General features: G+C 41.2%; 2 protein-coding genes across 6 annotated transcripts in view; both read right to left on the reverse strand.

Moving 5' to 3' along the window:
- LOC147336918 (protein NLRC3-like) overlaps positions 1 to 24,072 on the reverse strand; it is a 1,139,417-nt gene that overhangs the window by 2,705 nt on the left and 1,112,640 nt on the right. For 2 of the 5 annotated variants that reach the window (XM_086287122.1, XM_086287108.1), the window contains 2 exons: positions 9,060 to 9,233; positions 4,547 to 4,720 (listed from right to left, as the gene is read on the reverse strand). In XM_086287122.1, coding sequence (XP_086143248.1) covers positions 4,547 to 4,720; positions 9,060 to 9,233 — 348 coding nt within the window. Of the gene's footprint in view, positions 1 to 4,546; positions 4,721 to 9,059; positions 9,234 to 9,409; positions 9,584 to 9,796; positions 9,971 to 11,163; positions 12,962 to 13,112; positions 13,294 to 24,072 lie in introns of those variants that run through there. The other 3 variants (XM_086287111.1, XM_086287115.1, XM_086287134.1) reach the window with 3 other exon arrangements.
- LOC147336919 (uncharacterized) lies at positions 15,460 to 21,642 on the reverse strand. The gene is made up of 4 exons (XM_086287247.1): positions 18,915 to 21,642; positions 17,210 to 17,339; positions 16,853 to 16,954; positions 15,460 to 15,860 (listed from the first exon to the last, which is right to left on the reverse strand). The coding sequence occupies exons 2-4, from the start codon at positions 17,326 to 17,328 to the stop codon at positions 15,692 to 15,694; spliced, it is 390 nt and encodes a 129-aa protein (XP_086143373.1). The 5' UTR covers positions 17,329 to 17,339; positions 18,915 to 21,642; the 3' UTR covers positions 15,460 to 15,691.

Consider the following 24,072-nt stretch of genomic DNA (forward strand, 5'->3'; position numbering starts at 1 on the left):
AATTGATGAGGGAGAGAACTGTGACAGCGCCGTTCCTTCACTTGACCTCAGTCGCTCTCGTCTGCTCCCTCGTAACACTGCTCTTTATTGAGCTTACATGAATATGCACAAGTTCATTATGACGTCTTACACAGGTATGAACAAAGAGTACCAGTCTGTGCATAGTGTGTGTGTCTGTGTCTGTGTGTGTCTGTGTGTGTGTGTGTGTGTGTGTGTGTCTGTGCATAGTGTGTGTGTCTGTGTGTGTCTGTGCATAGTGTGTGTGTGTGTGTCTGTGTGTGTGTGTCTGTGTGTGTGTGTGTCTGTGTGTGTGTGTGTGTGTGTGTGTGTATCTGTGTGTGTGTGTGTGTGTGTGTGTGTATCTGTGTGTGTGTGTGTATCTGTGTGTGTGTGTGTGTGTGTCTGTGCATAGTGTGTGTGTCTGTGTGTGTCTGTGCATAGTGTGTGTGTGTGTCTGTGTGTGTGTGTGTATCTGTGTGTGTCTGTGCATAGTGTGTGTGTCTGTGTGTGTCTGTGTGTGTCTGTGCATAGTGTGTGTGTGTGTGTGTGCATAGTGTGTGTGTGTGTGTGTGTGTGTGTGTCTGTGTGTGTGTGTGTCTGTGTGTGTGTGTGTGTGTGCGCGCGTTTGTGTGTCTGTGTGTGTCTGTGTGTGTGTCTGTGTGTCTGTGCATAGTGTGTGTGTGTGTGTGTGTCTGTGTGTGTGTCTGTGCGTGTGTGTGTCTGTGTGTGTGTGTCTGTGTCTGTGTGTGTCTGTGTGTGTCTGTGTGTGTGTCTGTGTGTCTGTGCATAGTGTGTGTGTGTGTGTGTGTCTGTGTGTGTGTCTGTGCGTGTGTGTGTCTGTGTGTGTGTGTCTGTGTGTGTGTCTGTGTGTCTGTGCATAGTGTGTGTGTGTGTGTGTGTGTGTGTGTGTCTGTGCATAGTGTGTGTGTGTGTGTGTGTGTGTGTGTCTGTGCATAGTGTGTGTGTGTGTGTGTGTGTGTTCCAGATGTGACCCTGTGACCCCAAAGCTGGTGCTAAGAGTCCAGCGGTCCCCCTAACAAAGGGCTCTTATACTTAACCAGACACAGAGTAGGTGTCCTCCTACACCAGGGGTCTCAAACTCGTGGCCCGCGGGCCAATTGCGGCCCGCAGGACGATAGTTTTTGGCCACACCTTAATATGAAAATGTAATGTTAGTTTGATAATGTATGACACTTTACAGTGTTGTGGGCGGAGCTGAATTAACCCACCAATCAGGGTGGGATATGGATCTCAGGGGACACCAGCCGGGCTTGATGCAAGCAGGGAAACATTTCTCAATGAGTCAAAGTTCCAGCAGCGTTGCCCTGGAGTGTTTCTTTCTTTCCTGTGCCTGGCTGGCTTCCTCCTTTCTATTGGGCAAACGCCGACATTCGCCCCAGCGCGCTGCGTTCACAACACTTCAAAAAAAGTTGTTTTCTTAAGTTGCTGCCCAGCGGGACATTATACGTATATAGATTTATATTTATATTTCTAAGCATAAATGACAATCAACAATATAAACCTTACAGCTGGTTTTAATAACAGAATTCATTTGTTTCTCAAACGAGAAAGAGCTATCGAGAAACACTCCTAAATCTTTAGTTCTTAACTTTTCCAGTGGGCCAAGGTCAACATTATCTGCTAATGCTAAATAGGCTGCCGTTATTAACTAATGCTAATTTGACATGAATTAGCATTATGCACTAATGCTAACACTTACTTTTTTTAAAAATGTGAGTAGCTAATGCTAACACTATTTCCCTTAACTTTATAACAATGTGAACGGCTAATGCTAACACTCTTTTTCCTAGCATTATAACATCTGAGCTGCTAATGCTAAGTAGGCTGCCATTAGCACCTACGTCTAATTTAAGGCAAATACGCATTAGAACCTAATGCTCATATCGTTTTCCTTTGCTTTATAACAATGTGAGCAGCTACTGCTAAATAGACTGCTGTTATTAGCTAATGCTAATTTAATGCAAGTTAGCCTCATTTGCATTACAACGATGTGAGGAGTTAACGCTAAGTATGCTGCCATTAGTGGCTAATTCTAATTAGGGGTGAATAAATATTACCAGCTAATGCTAATATCGTATTCTCTTCCCTTTTAACAATGTGAGCAGCTAGTGCTAGGTAGGCTGATGCTAGCAGCTAATGCTAAAGCTAATTTAATGTGAATTAGCATCACATTAGTGAGGAGTTAATGCTAAGTAGACTGCCATTAGCAGGTAATGCTAATTTTAGGTGAATAGGAATTGGCAGATAATGCTAATACCATATTTTCTTGCTTTATAACAATGTGACCAGCTAATGCTATGTAGGTTGCCGTTATTAGCTAATACTAATTTGAGGTGAATTAGCATTATCCCCTTATGCTAACAATGTTTTTTCTTACTTTTTAACAATACAAGTAGCTAATGTGAACACTTTTTTTTTTTTATTGAATTCTAATTTTTCCCTTGCGATGTGAAGAGTTAATGCTAAATAGGATGCCATTAGTGGCTAATTCTAATTTTAGATGAGAAAGCATTAGAAGCTAATGCTAATACCATATTTTCTTGCTTTATATCAATATTAGTAGGTAATGCTAAGTACGTAGCCATTATTAGCTAATGCTAATTTAGGTGAATTAGCATTATCCACTAATGCTAACACTGTTTTTGCCAACTCTTTTCCCTTGCATTATAACAATATGAGCAGCTAATGCTAAGAAGGCTGCCATTATTAGGTAATGCTAATTATTATGTGTGTTAGCATTATCCGCTGCTGCTAGCAATGTTTTATCTTACCTTTTAACAATATCAGCAGCTAATGCTAACACTACTTTAATTTCAGTTAAACCTACTTAGCATTAATTAACTTCATTTAGCATTAAGAAGTTTTTGCCATAGGCTACCATTAGTGGCTAATGCTAATTTTAGGTAAATAGAAATTGGCAGCTAATGCTAATACCATATTTTCTTGCCTTATAACAATGTGACCAGCTAATGCTAAGCAGGTGCCATTATTAGCTAATACTAATTTGAGATGATTAGCATTATCCGCTTATGCTAACAATGTTTTTTCTTACTTTTTAACAATACGCCATTAGTGGCTAATTCTAATTTTAGATGAAAAAGGATTAACAGCTAATGCTCATACTGTTTGCTTTGTAAGAATGACAGCAGCTAATGATATGAACTCTACCGTTATTAACTAATGCTAATTTGATGAGAATTAGCATTATCCGATAATGGTAACTCTTTTCCCCTGCATTATAACAATGTCAGGAGTTAATGCTAAGTAGACTGCCATTAGGGGCTAACTCTAATTAGGGGTGAATAATTATTAGCAGCTAATACTAATACCGTTTTCTCTTTTTCCTTATAACAACTTGAGCAGCTAATGCTAATTTGATGCGAATTAGCATTATATTAGTGAGCAGTTAATGCTAAGTAGGCTGCCATTATTAACTAATACTACATTGACGTGAATTAGCATTATGCGCTACTGCTAATACTGTTTTCTCTTACTTATTAAAAATGATAGTAGCTAATACTAATACTCTTTTCCGTTGGGTAACAACAAAGTGAGGAATTAATGCTAAGTTGGCTGCTTTTAGCGGCTTATTCTAATTAGGGGTGAATAATTATTAGCAGCAAATGCTAATACCGTTTTCTCTTTCCTTATAACAATATGAGCAGTTAATGCTAATTTGATGTAAATTAGCATTATATTAGTGAGGAGTTAATGCTAAGTAGGCTGCCATTAGCAGCTAAAGGTAATTTTAGGTGAATAAGCACTAGTAGCTAATGCCAATACCCTTTTCTCTTGTGTTATAATGATGTGAAACGTTAATATTGTTCTCAAACAACAGAATGAGAATGAAATATTGATTCTAACAGGGCCCATAAACAGCATTAGCTTAGCAGCATTAGCTTATCAGAGTCTCCATCATGGTCACACAAATCCTTAGCGGAGCAAAGTGGCCTACTTAGCAATAGCTGCTGTAGAAAGCAAAGGGAAAACAGTATTAGCATTAGCTGCTAAATGTGCACTTGAGAACAAATCTATTGTGAATTCAGCCGTGAATGTAGTGTTTCCAGTAAGCTTCCATTTCCAAATGTTAGCTGCTCCTGTCTGCCTCTTTGTCACACACACAGACTGAAATGATTCACAGCCTTGTTTCATCCTTCTGTCAGTGTCACTGACTGTCACTGTGACTGTGGACATACAGCATGGGAAACACACACATGGCTGATACTTGTATCTAAAGTTACAAAATGTTGTCTCTGTCCAAATATTACCTAACTGTAAGTCTACTTTTAATGAAACTCTCAACATGACTTATCAGTTATCATTAATGTTCCTGCAAACAGACTCCTTGAAGACCCCCTACATAAATATCCATGTACTATCCAGCTAGACTAGTGTGTCTGTCCCTGAAAATATTCCTGCATGTGTGATTGTTCATGTCTCATCTGCAGGAAACAAACAGGAAGTGAGTGAAAGACACAGGAAATGATTCCAGCTCTTCCTCCTATATCAGACATTCTCTCCATACCTGAGAGTGTCCAGTCTCCAGCCTGGATCCTTCAGTCCAGCCGACAGCAGCTTCATTCCTGAGAGACCTGGATGATTGTAGCTCAGGTCCAGCTCTCTCAGATGGGAGGGGTTGGAGGTCAGAGCTGAGGCCAGAGAAGTACAGCCTTCCTCTGTGATCAGACAGCCTGACAGACTGCAGACACACAAAACAACAATCCATCTGTTATCCATCTCTATAGCAGCATAACTAAGGGATGGTTCAGGGTCACCTGATCCAGCTCTAACTATAAGTTTTATCAAAAAGGAAAGTTTGAAGCTGATCGTCAAAGTAGAGAGGGTGTCTGTCTCCTGAACTCAAACTGGGAGCTGCTTCCACACCCAGTCCAACATAGCCAGGCTTTCTTTGCTGCTTTGACAAAACCTCAAATCCCAGTCAGAGATGGTGAGCATCATCACAGTGATGATCATTTCTCTGTTAACCAAGGCTTTCTGCTTCAGGATCTGTGCACGCTCACAGAACAAGGAGACCTTTAAACATCATTTCACTAAATGGATGGACTGAGCTCAGCCTACAGATGAACTGGATAAATAAAGATTTGACCTCAGTGTGCTCAGTGTTCCTGTCTATTCCTAACATATTCCTAACATGATAGCTGCACTTTAGAGCTCTAAAACTGGAACTGACACATATTTAAACTCCACATGTTACTCAGTACATTCAGTTCTGACACTCGCCCACAGTCCAACAAAGGAAACATGGAGATCACATCAGTTTGTCACCAAAGTCTAATTATTCCAGAGGGCAGTGTTGATACAACTAAAGTTATTTTTAAGCAAAGTTGAGTTTTTTATCGTCGCAGTACTTCATGTCTGAAGTATCACTTAAATGCATTACACGCTGTTGATGGCAGCAAACAAACCACCCAAACAAACAGAGGTGGGAGGCTTGGGCAGACTATGTAGGATCAGCTTGTGGGAGGAGTCAGGATAAAACCAAAGAAAGACAAGCTAACAAACACCACAGTGAAGTGAGTAGCTACAAACTGCAGGCCGATTAGTGTTGTTGAAGAAGTCGGTCTGAGGAACGTTCTTAGGATCAACAAATGACCGCATGTATGAGCCTCCCTCAAGACGCACCATCACAAGAAGAACACATGAGCTGTAGAAAAAGGAGAGACTACGAAAGCCACGGCGTTACAACGTGCACCAGCTGTTGGTCTCTCTGGAGACTACTGGGCGTGGCTGGGTAACCATGGTTACTTGGGAGTTACAGTACATGATATTAATGAAGAGTGGGAGCTGCGTTCTATAGCAAACAATTTGTTATGAGGTAATCAGCTGATCTTAGTTTAACCGGAAGCCCTTCACAATAATTGCAATGCCTTTATTTTGTACAACTACCATCAGTTCGTCTGTACTGATGGTAACTTAAAGTCACACTAATGTCGTTTAGTTTCTATAGTTTATGTAGTGGAAGTATACTACAGTACCCTGATCACTGATAGGACAGATTTATGTAGATGTTTAACATTACTGCATTATAGTACTGTGATCTTTGTCCTTATATATGGCTATATTAGCTATACTGATGTACGTACATATAACTGGATATGTAACTTATCTATTCATCTTATTTGTCATGTATTTGTATTGTGTACTTCCTTTTTGTAAGAAACCACACACATGATCACAGCCGCAAGAATCAATCAGTGGAATAATAAAGTGTCTCAAACCAAACCTTAAGCTCTTTATTCCACATGCTGGGATCATTTGGCCTTCAGTGGTGTTCTGGCTGACACACCGGAGTGACCAGAGTGCTAAAGAGTGAATCGGACACACCAGTGTCATCTCTGATATCTCCACTACATTTAATCGTCCTTCAGCTTGTGGCTGCCGTTAGCTGGTCTGCTAGTTAGCTGATTTGCTATTTAGCCGGTGTGCTAGTTAGCTGGTGTGCTAGTTAGCCGGTTCGCTAGTCAGCTGGTGTGCTGACCAGCGAACCAGTAGGTTACAAGATGAGCTTGTCTGTCTGATGAGCCAGCTCTCTCTGTCTTGGTCATTTTGTCCTTGGGCAAAACCTAACCTACCACTACAACTGTAGCTTACCTCCACCAGTGTGTGAATGTGAGAGTGAATGAATACAGGGAGTGCAGAATTATTAGGCAAATGAGTATTTTGTCCACATCATCCTCTTCATGCATGTTGTCTGACTCCAAGCTGTATAGGCTCGAAAGCCTACTACCAATTAAGCATATTAGGTGATGTGCATCTCTGTAATGAGAAGGGGTGTGGTCTAATGACATCAACACCCTATATCAGGTGTGCATAATTATTAGGTAACGTCCTTTCCTTTGGCAAAATGGGTCAAAAGAAGGACTTGACAGGCTCAGAAAAGTCAAAAACAGTGAGATATCTTGCAGAGGGATGCAGCAGTCTCAAAATTGCAAAGCTTCTGAAGCGTGATCATCGAACAATCAAGCGTTTCATTCAAAATAGTCAACAGGGTCGCAAGAAGCGTGTGGAAAAACCAAGGCACAAAATAACTGCCCATGAACTGAGAAAAGTCAAGCGTGCAGCTGTCAAGATGCCACTTGCCACCAGTTTGGCCATATTTTGGAGCTGCAACATCACTGGAGTGCCCAAGAGCTCAAGGTGTGCAATACTCAGAGACATGGCCAAGGTAAGAAAGTCTGAAAGACGACCACCACTGAACAAGACACACAAGCTGAAACGTCAAGACTGGGCCAAGAAATATCTCAAGACTGGTTTTTCTAAGGTTTTATGGACTGATGAAATGAGAGTGAGTCTTGATGGGCCAGATGGATGGGCCCGTGGCTGGATTGGTAAAGGGCAGAGAGCTCCAGTCCCACTCAGACGCCAGCAAGGTGGAGGTGGAGTACTGGTTTGGGCTGGTATCATCAAAGATGAGCTTGTGGGGCCTTTTCGGGTTGAGGATGGAGTCAAGCTCAACTCCCAGTCCTACTGCCAGTTTCTGGAAGACACCTTCTTCAAGCAGTGGTACAGGAAGAAGTCTGCATCCTTCAAGAAAAACATGATTTTCATGCAGGACAATGCTCCATCACACGCGTCCAAGTACTCCACAGCGTGGCTGGCAAGAAAGGCTATAAAAGAAGAAAAACTAATGACATGGCCTCCTTGTTCACCTGATCTGAACCCCATTGAGAACCTGTGGCGATATTTAAATTCTGCACATAAAGGTAAACTTTATCAATATTCATTTTATCTAATATCAAATTCTCACACTCAGTCTTTCTCTCATTTCAGTCAGTTTTATTGTTGACAAACTGAACGGTTTGTATTACAGTCTAGTCCAACTTAACTGAATGCAACCATCTGGTACAATTATAGCTATTCTGAACTATGCAATTTATGAAAACTATGCAGCCCCTTCAGCAACTGAAGAATTTGAAAGTAAATTTAAAAAAAATATATAATTTTACATTAAATTAAAAAGTTTCAAACTTAATTAAAATTAAACATGTCTTAAATTAAAATAAGTAAACTGTCATGTTTATTGCTGCCAAAAAAAAAGTTAAACACATTTGGACAGTGAAGGAATGTCAGGATTGTTGCTCAGAAAAAGGATCAACATGCTCTGAAGTCAACATGCTCTGACTCCAGAGCATGTTGACTTCAGAGAAAAAATTGTTTGTAACAAAATATCGATTTCTGCTGTCCCTGTATCGATACATTATTAGCAAACAAAATATCACGATACTACACAGTATCGATTTTTTCCCCCACCCCTAATTAATAGTGGAGCTAACTTTAACAGGTGAAACTGATTTGACCTATAAGGCTACTGCAGTTACTTCTTATCAGGTTTAGTAGGGAAGACATCTGGATGAGGTAGTTAGTAGTATGTAGTTAGTACCGGGCGACTCCCCTCCCCCACATCGGCACCAGAACCCTGTATTATCTACAGCGTAAGACTGCCTGTTTTATCAAGCTATGGCCATTACTACTGTGATCATTTGCAGCCCAGTGTGCTGCTCTCTCTGCTGGGATGAACCACTGGAGCTCACCCAGTCATCCCTTTCTTTCTCTCAAGAAGAAGTGAAATAAATATATTTATTATGTTACGAGTCTAATATTCTTTAAATCAAACTGTAATGAATAAATCAAGCAAGAAGATTTGGTGGCTCCACGTGTTGTAGAAGAAAAGATAAACATCTCATTTTGAGAAATCAGCCTTTAAAATGAAGTACTGTGAATAAAAAACAAACAGCGAGCCAATCAGCAGTCGCCAATATCCTCCTAATTTCATTCACAAAGAAATCAAATATATATATTATGGGCCCAAAGGAGCCTAAATCTTTAAATTAAGCAGTGCATGAAGTATTTTTTTAAATAAACAGAGACATGACTATAACAACTTTTAGTAATTCAGAGTCCAATTATCCACTCAAATGTAAATAAAAGTTCACTTGACAGCTGTAAAAGTTACCTGTTTATACAATAATATAATTCACATTTCAAATGATCATCTGTGGAAAAGTTTGAATCCTGACCTGAGAGTTTCCACTGCACACTGTGAACTCTTTAGTCCAGCGGACAGAAGCTTCACTCCTGAATCCTGCAGGTCAGAGTTACTCAGGTCCAGCTCTCTCAGACTGGAGGACTGGGAGCTGAGGACTGAGGACAGAGCTTCACAGCTTCTCTCTGACAGGTTACAGCCACTCAGTCTGAAAAATAAAAGACAATCTATAAAACAAGTACTCATGTAGAGTTTGTTAATACATTTCACAACATTAAATGTTGACTTTCTATTTTTAAAGGAAACATAAACATACTAAGATACAACATCATATGGATGAACTTTAATTAATAATTCTAAAAACTAAATGTTTTCTGATCTGACCTCAGAGTATTCAGTTTACAGTTTAAACGTTGTAGTCCAGCAGACAGAAGCTTCACTCCTGAATCCTGTAGCTTTCTGATACTCAGGTCCAGCTCTGTCAGACTAGAGGACTGCGAGCTGAGAACTGAGGACAGAGCTTCACAGTTTTCCTCTGAGAGTTCACAGATGTTAAGTCTGAAGATAAAAACATGAATAAAGATTGTTGTTAAAGTGTAATCAAGGTGCAATAGCTTATTGTCTTGTGCTGAGCAGGTTAGTAAAACTTCTGTTTAACTTTGAAATGAATAAAAATGCTATGAAACAAGGATAACTGGATAAAGACATAAACAAAAACAAACATCAAACACATAAACAAACAGAACTAAACATAATACAAATTGATCTGACCTCAGAACATTCAGTTTGGCATGTGGACTCTCCACTGCAGCAGACAGAAGCTTTACTGCTGAAGCCTTCAGGCTGTTGGTACTCAGGTCCAGCTCTCTCAGACTACAGGACTGGGAGCTGACCACTGACAACAAATTTTCACAGCCTTTCTCTGAGACGTTACAGCTGCTCAGTCTGAGAGAGAAAGGGAAAAAAACAAAAACAAAAAAAACCAAACAATATATGTGATCAAATTAAATTTGTTTATATGTTGAACCCTTTTTTTTTAAAATTTATTTAAACCTATGAGACTATGAGTGCTACCAGTCCAGTGCACATGATTGGTACCTTGATGGTACCTTGCTCAGGGGTACCACAAGGTAACTATTCGGTGGATTCGACCCCTGACCTTATGATCATGGGGCGACCACTCTGCCTACTGAGCTAATAATTCTGTGTACACTGTCATACAATATTAACTAAAACAATTATTTTAGAAAATTTTAGTAATTCAATAATCATGCTCATTACCTGTGTATTGTGAATAACACTGGATTTTAAACACTAGCTGTATAAACTCTTCCTGTTAAAGGTGTGTATAAAGGAGATGAGCTGAAATGCAGACTTCATGGAGAATGTTTGCTGTCAGCATATATCAAAGACAAAGCAGAGATCCATCCAGTCTCTTCCACTAAGCCCACAGAGGGACAGACAACCACTCTCACTCACACCTGCATGAAGTTTAGATCACCAGGTAACCTAACTGCATGTCTGTGGACAGTGGGAAGAAACTGTAGAGGACCCAGAGTGAACCCACTATAATTCTGTGATAACACTGGTTATGGAAGCCTTACAGTTACATATGGTTACTGACAAGAAACACGACCTTAGAGGCAATTTCAGTAATGAAGACCGAGTTTCTCCCTCCATACAGGATGAAAACATGACAGCACAGCAGAGATTTATATTTAAAAAGGGAGAGTGTGCACTGAAAGTGAGATACAAACTTGAACTTAAATTATGAACATCAGAAAAAGATGTAGGTGAAGTCTGGCAGGTGAAGTTTGTGCTTTAGAATAAAACAACCAAACTCCTGGAGTTGGAGACAAGTGAACAAGCTGAGGATAATAAACCTGTCAGAGGGGCTGAAGCATCAGAGCTCATGTTCTTATAGGCTGGGTCTGGATTGTCCTTTGATAAGAGTTACAGAACAAAGTGTGTTTTAGAAATGCTGGAGTGAAGCATTAAAACTACCATATATTTACCGAGTGACTGATGATCATTTAATTTACTATTTTAAAAAAATGTTACAGTGCTCTTTGAACTCAGCATTTCTGATTTATTTCCCATGATTTTAACAATGAAGCGATGACAACATGTTTACTCACAGAGCTTTGTTGGAGGCTTTGACCACTGGCAGCATTCTCAGAAGAGCCTCCTCTGAAGCAGAGTATTTCTTCAGGTCAAACACATCCAGATCTTCTTCTGATGACAGTAAGATGAAGGTCAGAGCTGAGCACTGAGCAGGAGACAGTTTACCTGTGGAGAGACTTCCTGAAGTCCTGTATTGTTGGATCTCCTCCACTAGAGAACGATCATTCAGTTCATTCAGACAGTGGATCAGATTGATGCTTTTCTCTGCAGACAGATTCTTACTGAGCTTCTTCTTGATGTACTGGACTGTTTCCTGATTGGTCAGTGAGCTACTTCCTGTCTGTGTCATCAGGGCTCGTAGGAGAGTCTGATTGGTCTGCAGGGAAAGACCCAGGAGGAAGCGGAGGAACAAGTCCAGGTGTCCATTTGGACTCTGTAAGGCCTTGTTCACAGCACTCTGGTAGAAGTGTTTCTCTGCAGATTCTCCTGTTTCAGACTTCTGGGAGGTTGTTTGTTGTTGTTCCAGCAGATTGAGTCCAGAGTTGATGAAGGTCAGATGGACATGAAGAGCAGCCAGAAACTCCTGAACACTCAGATGGATGAAGCAGAACACCTTGTCCTGGTACAGTCCTCTCTCCTCTTTAAAGATCTGTGTGAACACTCCTGAGTACACTGAGGCTGCTCTGATATCGATGCCAAACTCTGTCAGGTCTGATTCATAGAAGATCAGGTTTCCTTTCTGCAGCTGATCAAAAGCCAGTTTTCCCAGAGACTCCATCATCTTCCTGCTCTCTGGACTCCAGTGTGGATCTGTCTCAGCTCCTCCATCATACTTGACCTTCTTCACTTTGGCCTGAACCACCAGGAAGTGGATGTACATCTCAGTCAGGGTCTTGGGCAGCTGTCCTCCCTCTCTGGTTTCCAGCACATCCTCCAGAACTGTAGCAGTGATCCAGCAGAAGACTGGGATGTGGCACATGATGTGGAGGCTTCGTGATGTCTTGATGTGGGAGATGATCCTGCTGGCCTGCTCCTCATCTCTGAATCTCTTCCTGAAGTACTCCTCCTTCTGTGGGTCAGTGAACCCTCTGACCTCTGTCACCATGCCAACACAGTCAGGAGGGATCTGATTGGCTGCTGCAGGTCGTGTGGTTATCCAGAGGCGAGCAGAGGGAAGCAGTTTCCCCCTGATGAGGTTTATCAGCAGCACATCCACTGAGGTGGACTTTCTAGGGTCAGTTAGGATTGTAGTTTTGTGGAAGTCCAGAGGAAGTCGACACTCATCCAGACCATCAAAGATGAACACAACCTGGAAGTCTTCAAAGCTGCAGATTCCTGCTTCTTTGGTTTCAGTAAAGAAGTGATGAACAAGTCCCACCAAGCTGAACTTTTCCTCTTTCAGCACATTCAGCTCTCTGAAAGTGAATGGAAATATGAACTGGATGTCCTGGTTGGCTTTGTCTTCAGCCCAGTCCAGGCTGTATTTCTGTGTTAAGACTGTTTTCCCAATGCCAGCCACTCCCTTTGTCAGCACTGTTCTGATTGGTTCATCTCTTCCAGGTGAGGCTTTAAAGATGTCTTCTTGTCTGATGGTTGTTTCTGGTCTGTCTGGTTTCCTGGATGCTGTTTCAATCTGTCTGACCTCATGTTCATCATTGACCTCTGCAGTCCCTCCCTCTGTGATGTAGAGCTCTGTGTAGATCTGATTCAGGAGGGTTGGGTTTCCTGCTTTAGCGATGCCCTCAAACACACACTGGAACTTCTTCTTCAGCTTAGACTTAAGGTTACGATGACAAACAGCAGCTGGAAGTTCTGAATAATAATAATAAAAATACAACTTTAACAATCATATTTTACAAAATGCTGATGACAATTTCTGACCCACTGAGAAATGACTGAACACACTGGTGTCACAAGTCTCTCATTTATCCAGCAGCTTAAATCTTTAGATAAATCCTCTTACGTCTCTGCAGACGGTCAGCCAGCTCCTCCTGCTTCATTCTCCTCAGGAAGTCCACTGTGATCTTCACAAATGCCTCTCTGCTGTTTCTCCTCTGCTCATCATCCTCCCTCTGAAACTCCAAGCACTGGGGCTTATTTGGATTCAGAGCCTTCTGGATCTTCTTCAGCTCGTTCTTCACAAAAGTGATGATGTTGTCCTCCAGCAGCTGGAACAGAATATTTATGAATGACCCACCACTCTGAACTTTAGTCCACACAACATCCACTTCTTTACCATCAAGGGGCATATCATCCGCGAACTCTTTACCAATTATAGGTTTGACTTTATCTGATTAACTGAGACTTTGTCCACAACTCCATGATCCCAAAACGTTGATGCTGTTCATATGAATGCAGCGATTTCAGTGGGAGAAACATTTCACTGGTGTTCAGAGCTGAACTACCAACAGGTTGAGAATCAAAGCCAGAAACTTGGAGATGTTTCAGGTGACTGAGTTGATCGTACAGACAACTGGTCTTAAAGGTTCACTCTGTTTACGCATACAGATCAGTATTTAAGGTTTGACTCTCATCATCCACTGGGGCACAAACTGGGCGTCATCAGGACACTACAACACAGAACAAACACCATCCCCACAGACACAGCAGCCAGCGAAGCAGAAGAACTTCACATCAAGAAGGTCCTGAGTAAATGTGAACGCTGGTTTGAGGGCGGAGTCAAGGAGGCCATTTATGTGAAAAGGAAAGACCATCTCTGAATGGAGGAGGGGCCTAAGGGTACAACTGTCACCATCTTACATGCTGTGATTGCAGCCATTCCCCAGCTCTCTGTGAACTGGACTCATGACCATTGATCAACAACCATTGATCAATGGTCCTGACAATATGCGTACCAATGATCAATGAACTGACCTCCCAGCCCATTGTTCCTTCAGTGGGCTGGTTTCAGTCATACAAATGTCCTGTTTATAAGATTGAAACCTGCAGTCAGCTGAGACTGAAGAAGTCACCTGATGATGATGAAACGTTTCTCCCACTGAAAACATCCAGATGAACAGAATCAAGCTTTTTGGGATTTACGTACCTGGATGATTGAGCATCAAGACACAACTCTGTGACTTTTCTCAGATGAATAAATCCTCTCCTCCAGCTTTGTTTACATCTACCAGCCCTGTGGCGCTGCCCAGGGAAATAATCTATGTGAGAGGTGGAAAGTCATACAGGTGTCTGCTCCTGCCTTCAGTTATTTTATCTACTGTGTGTCAACTGGCTGAACCTCCTCCAACTGTCTACTGTCTCCCTAAACTCAACAATGACTTCGTGATCTATCCATTCTCTGACCAAAGACATCCTGCTGCAGGAGGTTAACATAGCAGCCAATGATGATCCCACTCACTGTGAACAACACATTTGGACCTGATTTGCTGCTCTGGTTTACACGTGAACTTCCACTGCTGCTGTCACCAACTTGAGAGGCTCTACAGAAAAACTGGACTTGTCCATAAAAATCATAAACTACATTACAAGGACAGCATTGCTCAATCAACTCTAATTACTACTGACATGTTATCTCTTCTAACTAAGGTACAGACACTCAAACTTGCTGCTTTCAGTGAGAAGTCAAATGTGTGAATATGAGCTGGAAGCTGCTGAGAGTCCTCCTCCTTCCCGTGGGGTTTACTTTCTCTACTACTTTCACTATAAACACGCCCCTTTCATGCACCTGCAGAGGGCCACCAGCAGATGGAGCTGTCTTAAACAAATCCACTTGGATAGTTAGCTGTAGATGATTTTCTCAGTATGATTGTAGGACTTTGAGTTATTCTTTAGATTTATTTAAACTCTTATATTGTGCACAAGCGTTGAGCGACCCATAATTTCTCTGTACTTTTCATAAGAGCAGCCAGACTTTCAGCTAGTTTTTCTTTGCTCTGCAGGTTTTATGAAGGTGTGTCAAAGTTGTTCTTTGGACATTGGCTGCTTTTTAAATCATTTTCAGTCCTCGTACAGGAACATTCTTCAAGCTAAATCCAAGTGTGTTAGACCAGAGTTAACCTGATAGACATGCGTGGGTGTGTAACTCTTAGAAGCTGATTGGCTGCTTTTTATGGGGGCTGGGTCTTTGGAAAGTGTTTTAGTAACACACCCTGAACTGCACACTTTAACAAACAACATGAGATTTTAACAGTAATGTAAAACTCATGTGATTCACTGTTATTAAGCACAAACACATCTATGGCCCTGTTTCCATTAGTAGCTGCTCAGATCGACTCACCACAGGTCACCACGACTGGACTGGATCCACTGGTTTCCATTACAGTTGAGGACCACCTAATGTGGTCGTCTCAATACAGCCGAGTGTCAGCTCACATCATTAGTAAGTGCTAATGCTGCTAATTTCCATCATATTTGTCATTTATTGCTCAAAGTTATTGAAGAAACAGTTATTCAGCTTCATTCCCACTGATCTCGACTACAAACTGTTTCACTTTGGTTTCTGTTTAAAGCCTCGATGTTTAAAACGTTTCCCTGTGATCACATTTGCACCGTCTGATTTCAAAGTTTGTTTCTTTTGGTCATTTAGTCCACAGAGTCCTTGGTGTTCTGAAAGGGACCTATAAATAAATGCATTATTATTAATAATAAAGTAGTTGTTGTACATGTACAGACCATAAATATGGAGTCCAGCTGTGTTTGATGCTGCTGGGCAGACTGACCACTGGGAACCTCTGAGCTCTGCTGCTCCACTCTGTGGAGGAACCATGAAGGATTAGATCAACACAGGATAAAGATCCAGGAGTTTCTGCTCAAATAACTTCATCTGAATCAAGTCTGTCAAGTTTTAAACTCTCAGATTGTGAACATATCAGTAATTTTCAGTCTGTTTTCATGGACGTCCTTTCAGTGGTGATGTCAGGGATGATTTTGAAGAAGCTCATCAAACTGAACCATCAGCAGATCACTGCTCCAAAACCAGAACATGATCCGAGTCTCCCTCCACCACCAGAACACCAGCTTTACTAACGTGGTAGATCAGTGTAGTACAGATCAATAACTGATGAGTCATTTGATCAAAATCACTGAGTGCTTCACGTCTGACCCTCTGATGCTTCTGTAGACATTTTGCATATTTAATGAATGTCTGACAGTTTTACATTCATTCTATGAACACAGTGGAAATGTTGTGTTATAGTCTCCATGTTGTTTCCAGCATCATAAATTCTTAAGTTCAGAAAATTAGATTCTTTCTTCACAGCTGAAAAACAACAACATTTATTCTCTATTGAAATCTGCATCGTCCACTCCAAAGGTCACAATCTGAAGGTAACATCTGGTTTTGTTCCCTGTGGTTAACTCTGAGCATCAGTATGGTGGGATTTATCCACTACATCCACACCACTGTGGTTCAGTGTTGTCCTGATGGAGTAACAGCAGCCAGTATGATCCAGGCTTTAGCTGCTGGGTCTCTGTGTGACCTCTCAGACTGTTTAACAGATCAGACACAAAGAGAATCAGAGCAGCTCTGTTCTTTAAAGACAAACATGAACCCACTCAGGTCACACTTTCCCCACAGATATGAGCATCACTGTCCTCAAACAGCAAATGACCAAGTCGAACATTTGGATCTTTTCTCTTTCATTGTTTTCTTTTTAATGAATCTTTGTAACAATCTGAGGATGTTTCAGGTCATATTTATCCAGGAAACACAAACATGTAAAGGAGTCATCACAGCTCTCTGACCTCGTTGCTCCAGGTTCAGCACTGAAGAATGGAGGGAAATCTTTGGACCGGTCACTCCTCACAGACGGACAGCTGGACCCTGCAGACTGTGACCTCTGACCTCTGCAGACACAAACATGATTGAAGCAGCTGTGATCACACAGACTGCAGATAATGCAGCTGTTTCCTGTCAGTAACATCCTCTTAGATTAGAGTTCAGCTTTTTACAGGAAAACTGGACAAAACTGATTTTTGTTACAAACTCATTTTCATTTCCTCTCAGCTCACAAACACAGTCAGACAATCAACCAGAGTCAACACTGATTATAATGTCAGTGCAGAATTATTTCTGTTACTCAGTGAGTTCAGCTCTCTGACCTCGTTGCTCCAGGTTCACCACTGAAGTCTGGATTTAGATCTTTGGACCGGTCACTCCTCACAGACGGACAGCTGGACCCTGCAGACTCTGCTCTGTCCTCCTCTTCCTCCATCATCATCTTCAGTCAGTCTGAGAGGTAAACCACAAACACTCAGTGAGTTCACATTAACAGGAGGAACTGAGTTACAGTCGCTGACCTCTGACCTGTCATGTAACCTAGAAACCAGGTCACATGATTCACATCAGCTCACACACACTTTCTACCTTCACCTGTAGAGGAAACACAAATCAGCACTACATTCAATTCAATTTTATTTATATAGAGCCAAATCACAACAAAAGTCGCCTCAAGGCGCTTCATAGATATGCATGCATATGGTGCATCCATGATATGCATCCACCTGCACTGTAATTATAAAGACCCCTGACCTCCAACAGCTGTTGACACAGTAACTGGTTATGGTCAAACAGATGTGTCCACCTCGCAGCAGTTACTGTGGAACAGCAGCTGAGCTCATTCTGCAGTCAGTGTGTCAGTGAGAGCAGCAGCTCCTCTCCACCTCCTCCACAGACTGATGGAGGCAGGAAAATCAGTGTACTCAGTTCTGTGAAATACTGTAAATGCAGTTTTTTTTTACTGTTTATGTACAAACTGAACTTTGAGTCTCACTTCAGATTGGATTTAAGTGTGTGTGTCACACCTTTATGTGTTACTCCAAAAAAAAGAAGAAAGCCGTCTGACTGCTCAGACTGAGTCAGGGTAAAGTTCACATGCTGATTTGCTCTGTTCGGGTTCTTCTTCTTGCTTTTCTTAAAAGTAATGCAGTACATTACTTAGTTACTCACTAGATTAAGTAGTGTGTTGTTATATTCTGTTCCTCAGACCAAGAGTCTATGAACCAACTGTTCTTAGACATTTTTAGATCTGGGCTCTAAAAATCTGCTTATTGGCTCTCAGCTATAGTTAAGCAAGATGTCTTTGGTGAATTGAGGCTGTTTTATACAAGCTAAAGACACTGACTTATTCTTCACTCAGATATGCTGTGACATTCAAATGTTACAATGTTTTTATACATACATTTATACACTACAGGAATGATTTTATATGATTCAAAGTTCAAAACAATCCTTTCTATCGTCTCTGTCACTTAGCCCAGTTCATCCTGTCTGGAAGCCTTTTGAAGCCTCCTTTAAGTCCGGCCTTTCCACTGAATCTGCTGATGGAGACACCATCTCCTCCACCTGCAGCTGTGGAGGTTCAGAGAAATAAATCTAACCTAGAGGTATATCTCTATATCTACAAAAGAAAGAAAGAAAAATGAATCAAACAGATTTTCTCTTTTGTTATTGGAAACATTGGAAACAATATCAGAGTCTACAAGAGAACAAAGATCCCCGCAGGATGTCTCTGTTTGGGAAATACTCCAGTCATCCCCCTGAACCTGGTTAGTGACCTGAATCAGTGCTTTTTCCATGAATCCTACCGATGCTACCATGAAAACATGTTCAGCTTGTGTTTGAAGATGACTCACATGCTGACATTAGATACAGAAGAACATAAAGGGAGCAGCTTATTGAGGGAAACCCAAAAAAGCAGAACACAAGCAGCTCTGTCCTCTGTCTCACATCATGTTCATGAGGAGAGAAAAAGCCCCTAAAGTTCCTAAAGACAAACTGTTATAGGAGGGAACAAAGCAAACTTACAGCCGTCCTGGAAGGAGGCAGGACTCCACCTGAAGCTTAGCACAGGGGGGGAGGAGGCAGATTTTCAGAAGAGTTTCTGACTGTTTAACTTCGTGATATCAGATTTAATCTCATCTCATTTGTTACGTTCCCCTGAGGGGTCTAGGCGGTGAGGGGGAAGTAACAAAAAGTGTCCGGGTCAGAAAAAGGAGACAAGAAGGCAAAGGGGTTAAATTAAAGAGTTTTATTAAAGTAGCTCAACTAAAAGAGACGGACAAGCCGCTATCACCATTTAAGAAAACAAACAAAACTCAGGCGTTGGTCAATAAAGTAAAATGTGAGCCAGAAAGAAAGCGAGCAGCTCACTAGCTGCAACCACTCACATGGCACTCTGGCCCAGAGCTCACCTTTCCCTGGGATTAAATACTTTTGATTACTGACGAGAGTCAGCTGTGTAAAAGGGAAAGCTGGCACCTCAGGCAGAAGCCATTGAAGGACACGCCCACACAGGCACCTTCAGGAGGAGGCCCTGCTAGGGCCGTAACACATTTCTGTTTTTCCACTGAGCAGGTTCAGCTTTTATTAAAATAAATATGTCTTTCTCTAAATTCTTAATTATCAGTAATGTTCCCTGAGAAATCAACATTTCTTGGTTCTGATACAAGAATGTCGTTTTCATGGCCGCCATTCACGTGACCCAAAGTGTTTGTAATCTCTGGAGAACCGAGGTTTTACTGGTGCTCCTGAATGCAGCATAAGAAGGAATTTTCCACTAAGTTTCATGTGACATGAACACAGACGGATGACGTGTCTGTGTCAGTCTTTTTCTTTTGAAACAAACTTTATTGAGACCTATGAACAGTCCAACACCTATGAATGAAATTTAGAGGATTCAAAGAAATATTGATAAAAGTTCTCGGAGCTGCTGTGCAAATATTTTTAACTCACTATGGAAACTCCTGGTTTCAAACTTTAAGCTTTTTTGCTCAAGCAGTTGTACAGAAATAATATTAAACTATAACAGTACTGATATACAGTGATCCCCTCAAAAATAAACACAGAGATATGAAACTTCTGTCCATTCTGCCATTAAAACGGTAAAATAGATCCACTGATCTGATTTTTTTACTGTTTATGAAGAATAAGCAAATATATTATAAGATGATGAGGTGAGAAAAAAATGCTCAGAATCACTCGTTTGTATTCAAATGTCAAAGTTCGTGTTCATCTGTTCCTCTCCTACACGTCACTATAAAGTTTAATCTTGTAAAAGTCAAAGTTTGAGTTCATATTCACTGCAGTTTAGTACAATATCTACATGTTAACGTTTGTTTGTGCTAAACTGTTCATTTGTTCTGTTTCATAATAAAATATAGATATAAACATCTGTAACATCTGCACTTTAATATCTGGTATTTTGTACAGACAGAAGACAAAAGGTTTACTTTAGTATTAAAATATGAGTCCCGTACAAATCAAATATGTATATAAAACTTAAAACTGATTTTTTTCAAACTTTTTTCCTCACCAGGAAAAAAGAAAAACTTTTTTCACGCCAAAGCTCAACATCTGACTTACTATTAATATAAAAACCGTGACTGAAGCATCTTTAAATGTTCCGATTTATTAACAGTGTTTTAAACTTAATACAGTAACGTTTGTTCAGTCTGAGAAATGTAAAACATGTTTTATCCTCCATCTTTGTTTCAGTGTGAACAGTCTGAGCGGACAGTTCGTGATGTTTTTAACAGAGGCCGACCTGCTGAATCAAATTTGTTTTAAAAAGTCCTCTGCTGTCCCTCCACCTGCTGCCTCTGAACACAAAGGGTGAGAACTTTAAATTAACACTGTGGCAGATATGTAACCATCTTTAAATGATCTCACTGACTTACAGACAAATGAAGGAAGACGTCTGTGGTGGCTGAAACCTCCACCCAAAACATATCCACAGACAGCAAGGTTGTTGTAGTTTTGTAATTTTTAATTAGTTTTTATTTCCATTTCTTTTTCACTTTGTGTTTTTAATTCTGTTTAGTTTCAGTTAGTTTCCACGGTGAGTTTGCTTGTTTCAGTTTATATTTGATTTTTTATTTGTTATATATTTACGGGGTCAGAGGCTGGACTGACGTAGATTAATGCAGATTTTATGATAAAAACGGAACTTTTTGAAAGCAGTGACTCAGTCTTTTTTTTAGCCAAACTAACAACACTAACAGGCCATTTCCTGTAAAATGTTAATCAGTTTTCCAAAATCATTTCATTGATCATTCTCAATAATTTAGTTAATTAAGTTCAGTTTTGTGTGTTTTGTAACACTTCTTCCTGTTGGAGAGGAGCCAACAGTTTGTGACGCAGTATTTTTAAGACCGACATGTTGAACCTGTATCTAACACACATCTATAGGAAGTATTCATTTACAAAGTGCGCTCTCTGTCTCCTGCTGTGCGTGTAAATAAAAACATCTGGAGCTCAGCGGCTCTCCGGTTGAGCTCAGGCCACATTCAGTGTGTTTAGTCTGATTCCCGGACTCTGATCACACAAGGCCAGAAAATGGCGGAGACACTCGGCCTTGTTGGAAAACGTTACACACTGACTTTAATGGAGAGACCGGAAATACAAACACACACAGTTTGTTGTGTGAAGAAATCAAACACGAGCTGAACAAACAGTAAAGTTCCTAAAGACAAACTGTTAAAGGAGGAAACAAAGCAAACTTACAGTTTCTTCACACACCAACAACAAGCTCCACTGCACGAAGTTCAGGAAGTAAAATTAAACTTTGAGCAGGAAGGAAACACCCAAAGAGACGTTTGAGGACAATCAGGAGCATTGGAACACTGTGCTGCGTTCAGGTGCACCTCGGAAACTCCAAACCTCTGGCAGGCTGTGATTTATTTCTGCTGGTTTTCCTGTTTGAAGCACAAACATCCGTCATCACTTTGTTGTTGTTCTTCCTGCAGCGTTTAAATATTTCAGCACTGAACTGATGTTTCTTCAAAGCTCATTTCAACCTGTTGAAGTCATGAATGAAAGTGCAGACTGAGAGTGGATCACATGATGTTTGAGGTGTGTCATGTGACATGTTCAGTATTGTCACACATGTCTAGATTGTCCCTGATATCATAACTGCTCAAACACTGATGATTATATTTGAAGAATTATTCCTGATGGCAGCAAAGTTTGAATGGAGCTCTCTGTCTGTGCTGATTTGTCGCCCTCTGGAGGTCAAAGCACAAACTGCATGATGTCACTGTAACCACCACAGTGACAGGAAGTGTTTTTATGACTGAAACACTGAAATGATGCTAACGGCTGTCGTTAGGCTCACTGACAGCAGTGCTGATGTGTTCATGTCAAACACTGGCTCAGGTCAGACTCCTTCATCCTTCTCCAGCGTGAGGCCGCCCTCAGACCCACAGGAGCTCTGACCTTTGACCTCCTGACCCTAACCATTTTAGTCTTGTTGCATCTTTAAATGCAAATCCATCCAAACTGTAGCCGAGCAAAAGAAGCTGGAAGCTGTTCTATGAATGATGTTGTCGAAGGAGCTTGGAAAGAAAAGCGTCTGGACTTCTTTAAGTTGTTTGAAGAGGGACATGGACGTCTTAACGCCCACTTACATCCTGGGACATTTGATCACAGGAAATCACATGATAGCGTGGGGCTAGATCTCACAATGGGTTCACCCAAAACCTTGGTTGATTGTAACCCACACCCGTTTTCACGGAGGAGGAGGAGTTTCACATCCTGAACATGTGACAGCCTGGTTTAAAGGGACCAAAAGTAACTGGACACCTGATTCAGTTCAGGTTTATTCATCCGCTCCAAACCACAGCAGCAGTCACCTCCAGGGAACCAGCTGATCCATGTAACTAGGGACAGACCACAGCCCAGAGCACTGGTTCATGATGTGTTTGTGGACTGTAGGTTGTTTGGATAGAGATGAGATGTACACAGCAGTCTGTCTCTAATGTTTAATGAAATGTTCTGAAGATGATAATAACTTGTGATTTTCTTTTGAATGAATCTTTAATCGTGTTGTAGGGCCTCTGACTCTCATGAAGATTTTCACATCAATGTGCTTTTCACAAAGATATTAACAATGAAAATGACGTGCAGCCCTGAACTACTCATGCGTTAACTCAGCGGTTCCCAACCCCCGGGTCACGGACCGGTCCGTGAGTCGTTTGGTACCGGGCCGTGAGAGTCGAGGCTCGGTGTGAAATTGATGGTTGATAGGTTTGTAGCATAAACCTGTTCGCTGGATCGTTCAATCCAGCTACACAGCAAAGCAAGACACGAGTAGTTCTTTATGTTTCTCGTGCACGGGAGAGACCTGGACCAATGCCGTTCCTTCGCTTGACCACAGTTGCTCTCGTCCGTTCCCTCGTAACACTGCTCTTTTATTGAGGTTACATGAACATACATAGGTTCATTAACATACACGTGAACAAAGGTACCAGTCTGTATGTTATGTAGGTGTGTGTGTGTGTGTGTGTGTGTGTGTGTGTGTGTGTGTGTGTGTGTGTGACCCCATAAACGACTTCCCTAAACCTGCTGGTCTGGAAGTCCAGCAGTTCATCTAAACAAAAGGCACTTAGACTAAAACAGACATCCTACCACAAAACAATAAGAAGGTAGCACCTCTCCCATGATCCCAGGACGTGGGTGTGAATGCCAGAACACTCTGGAGTCACACAAAGTCTTTAAAGACTACTATCATTACACAATTGGTTCTACACCTCTAAGCATATATGGTTAGATATTCCCCAATAACAATGACAATGATAAAATATAAATCCAACAATGGTTTTCAGGGTTTTTATCGTTAACTTCGTTTCCCTGGGTCTTTTCCCGTGTTGTAGTCGTGTGTCTTATTTTGAAAGAAATGTTTACGCGTTACCATAGCGACCAGAGAGCATTAAGGGTGCAGACAGGTGCATCCAACAACATTTTATTTTCCCTTATTTGATTTATGGACCTAACTGTATGAACTGGACTTTGGCTTTAATGCTGCTCCTCTTCATCATTGCTGTGTTGCATTTCCATCATTCTGCTGCTGGATTCACTGCAGGCTTTAACAAACACTCCTTTGGGTCCAGGCCCAGCCACGTGTTTGTAAGCTGCTGTGCTCCTCACAAATAAAGCCTGAAGCAGCTCAGACTGTTAGAAGCAGCAC

The sequence above is a fragment of the Aulonocara sp. 'chitande type north' Nkhata Bay genome, linkage group LG3 (assembly GCF_057382095.1).
Source record: "Aulonocara sp. 'chitande type north' Nkhata Bay isolate Kocher_YH1m ecotype deep benthic linkage group LG3, A_spYH_male_GT1.1, whole genome shotgun sequence".
Taxonomy (NCBI): domain Eukaryota; kingdom Metazoa; phylum Chordata; class Actinopteri; order Cichliformes; family Cichlidae; genus Aulonocara; species Aulonocara sp. 'chitande type north' Nkhata Bay.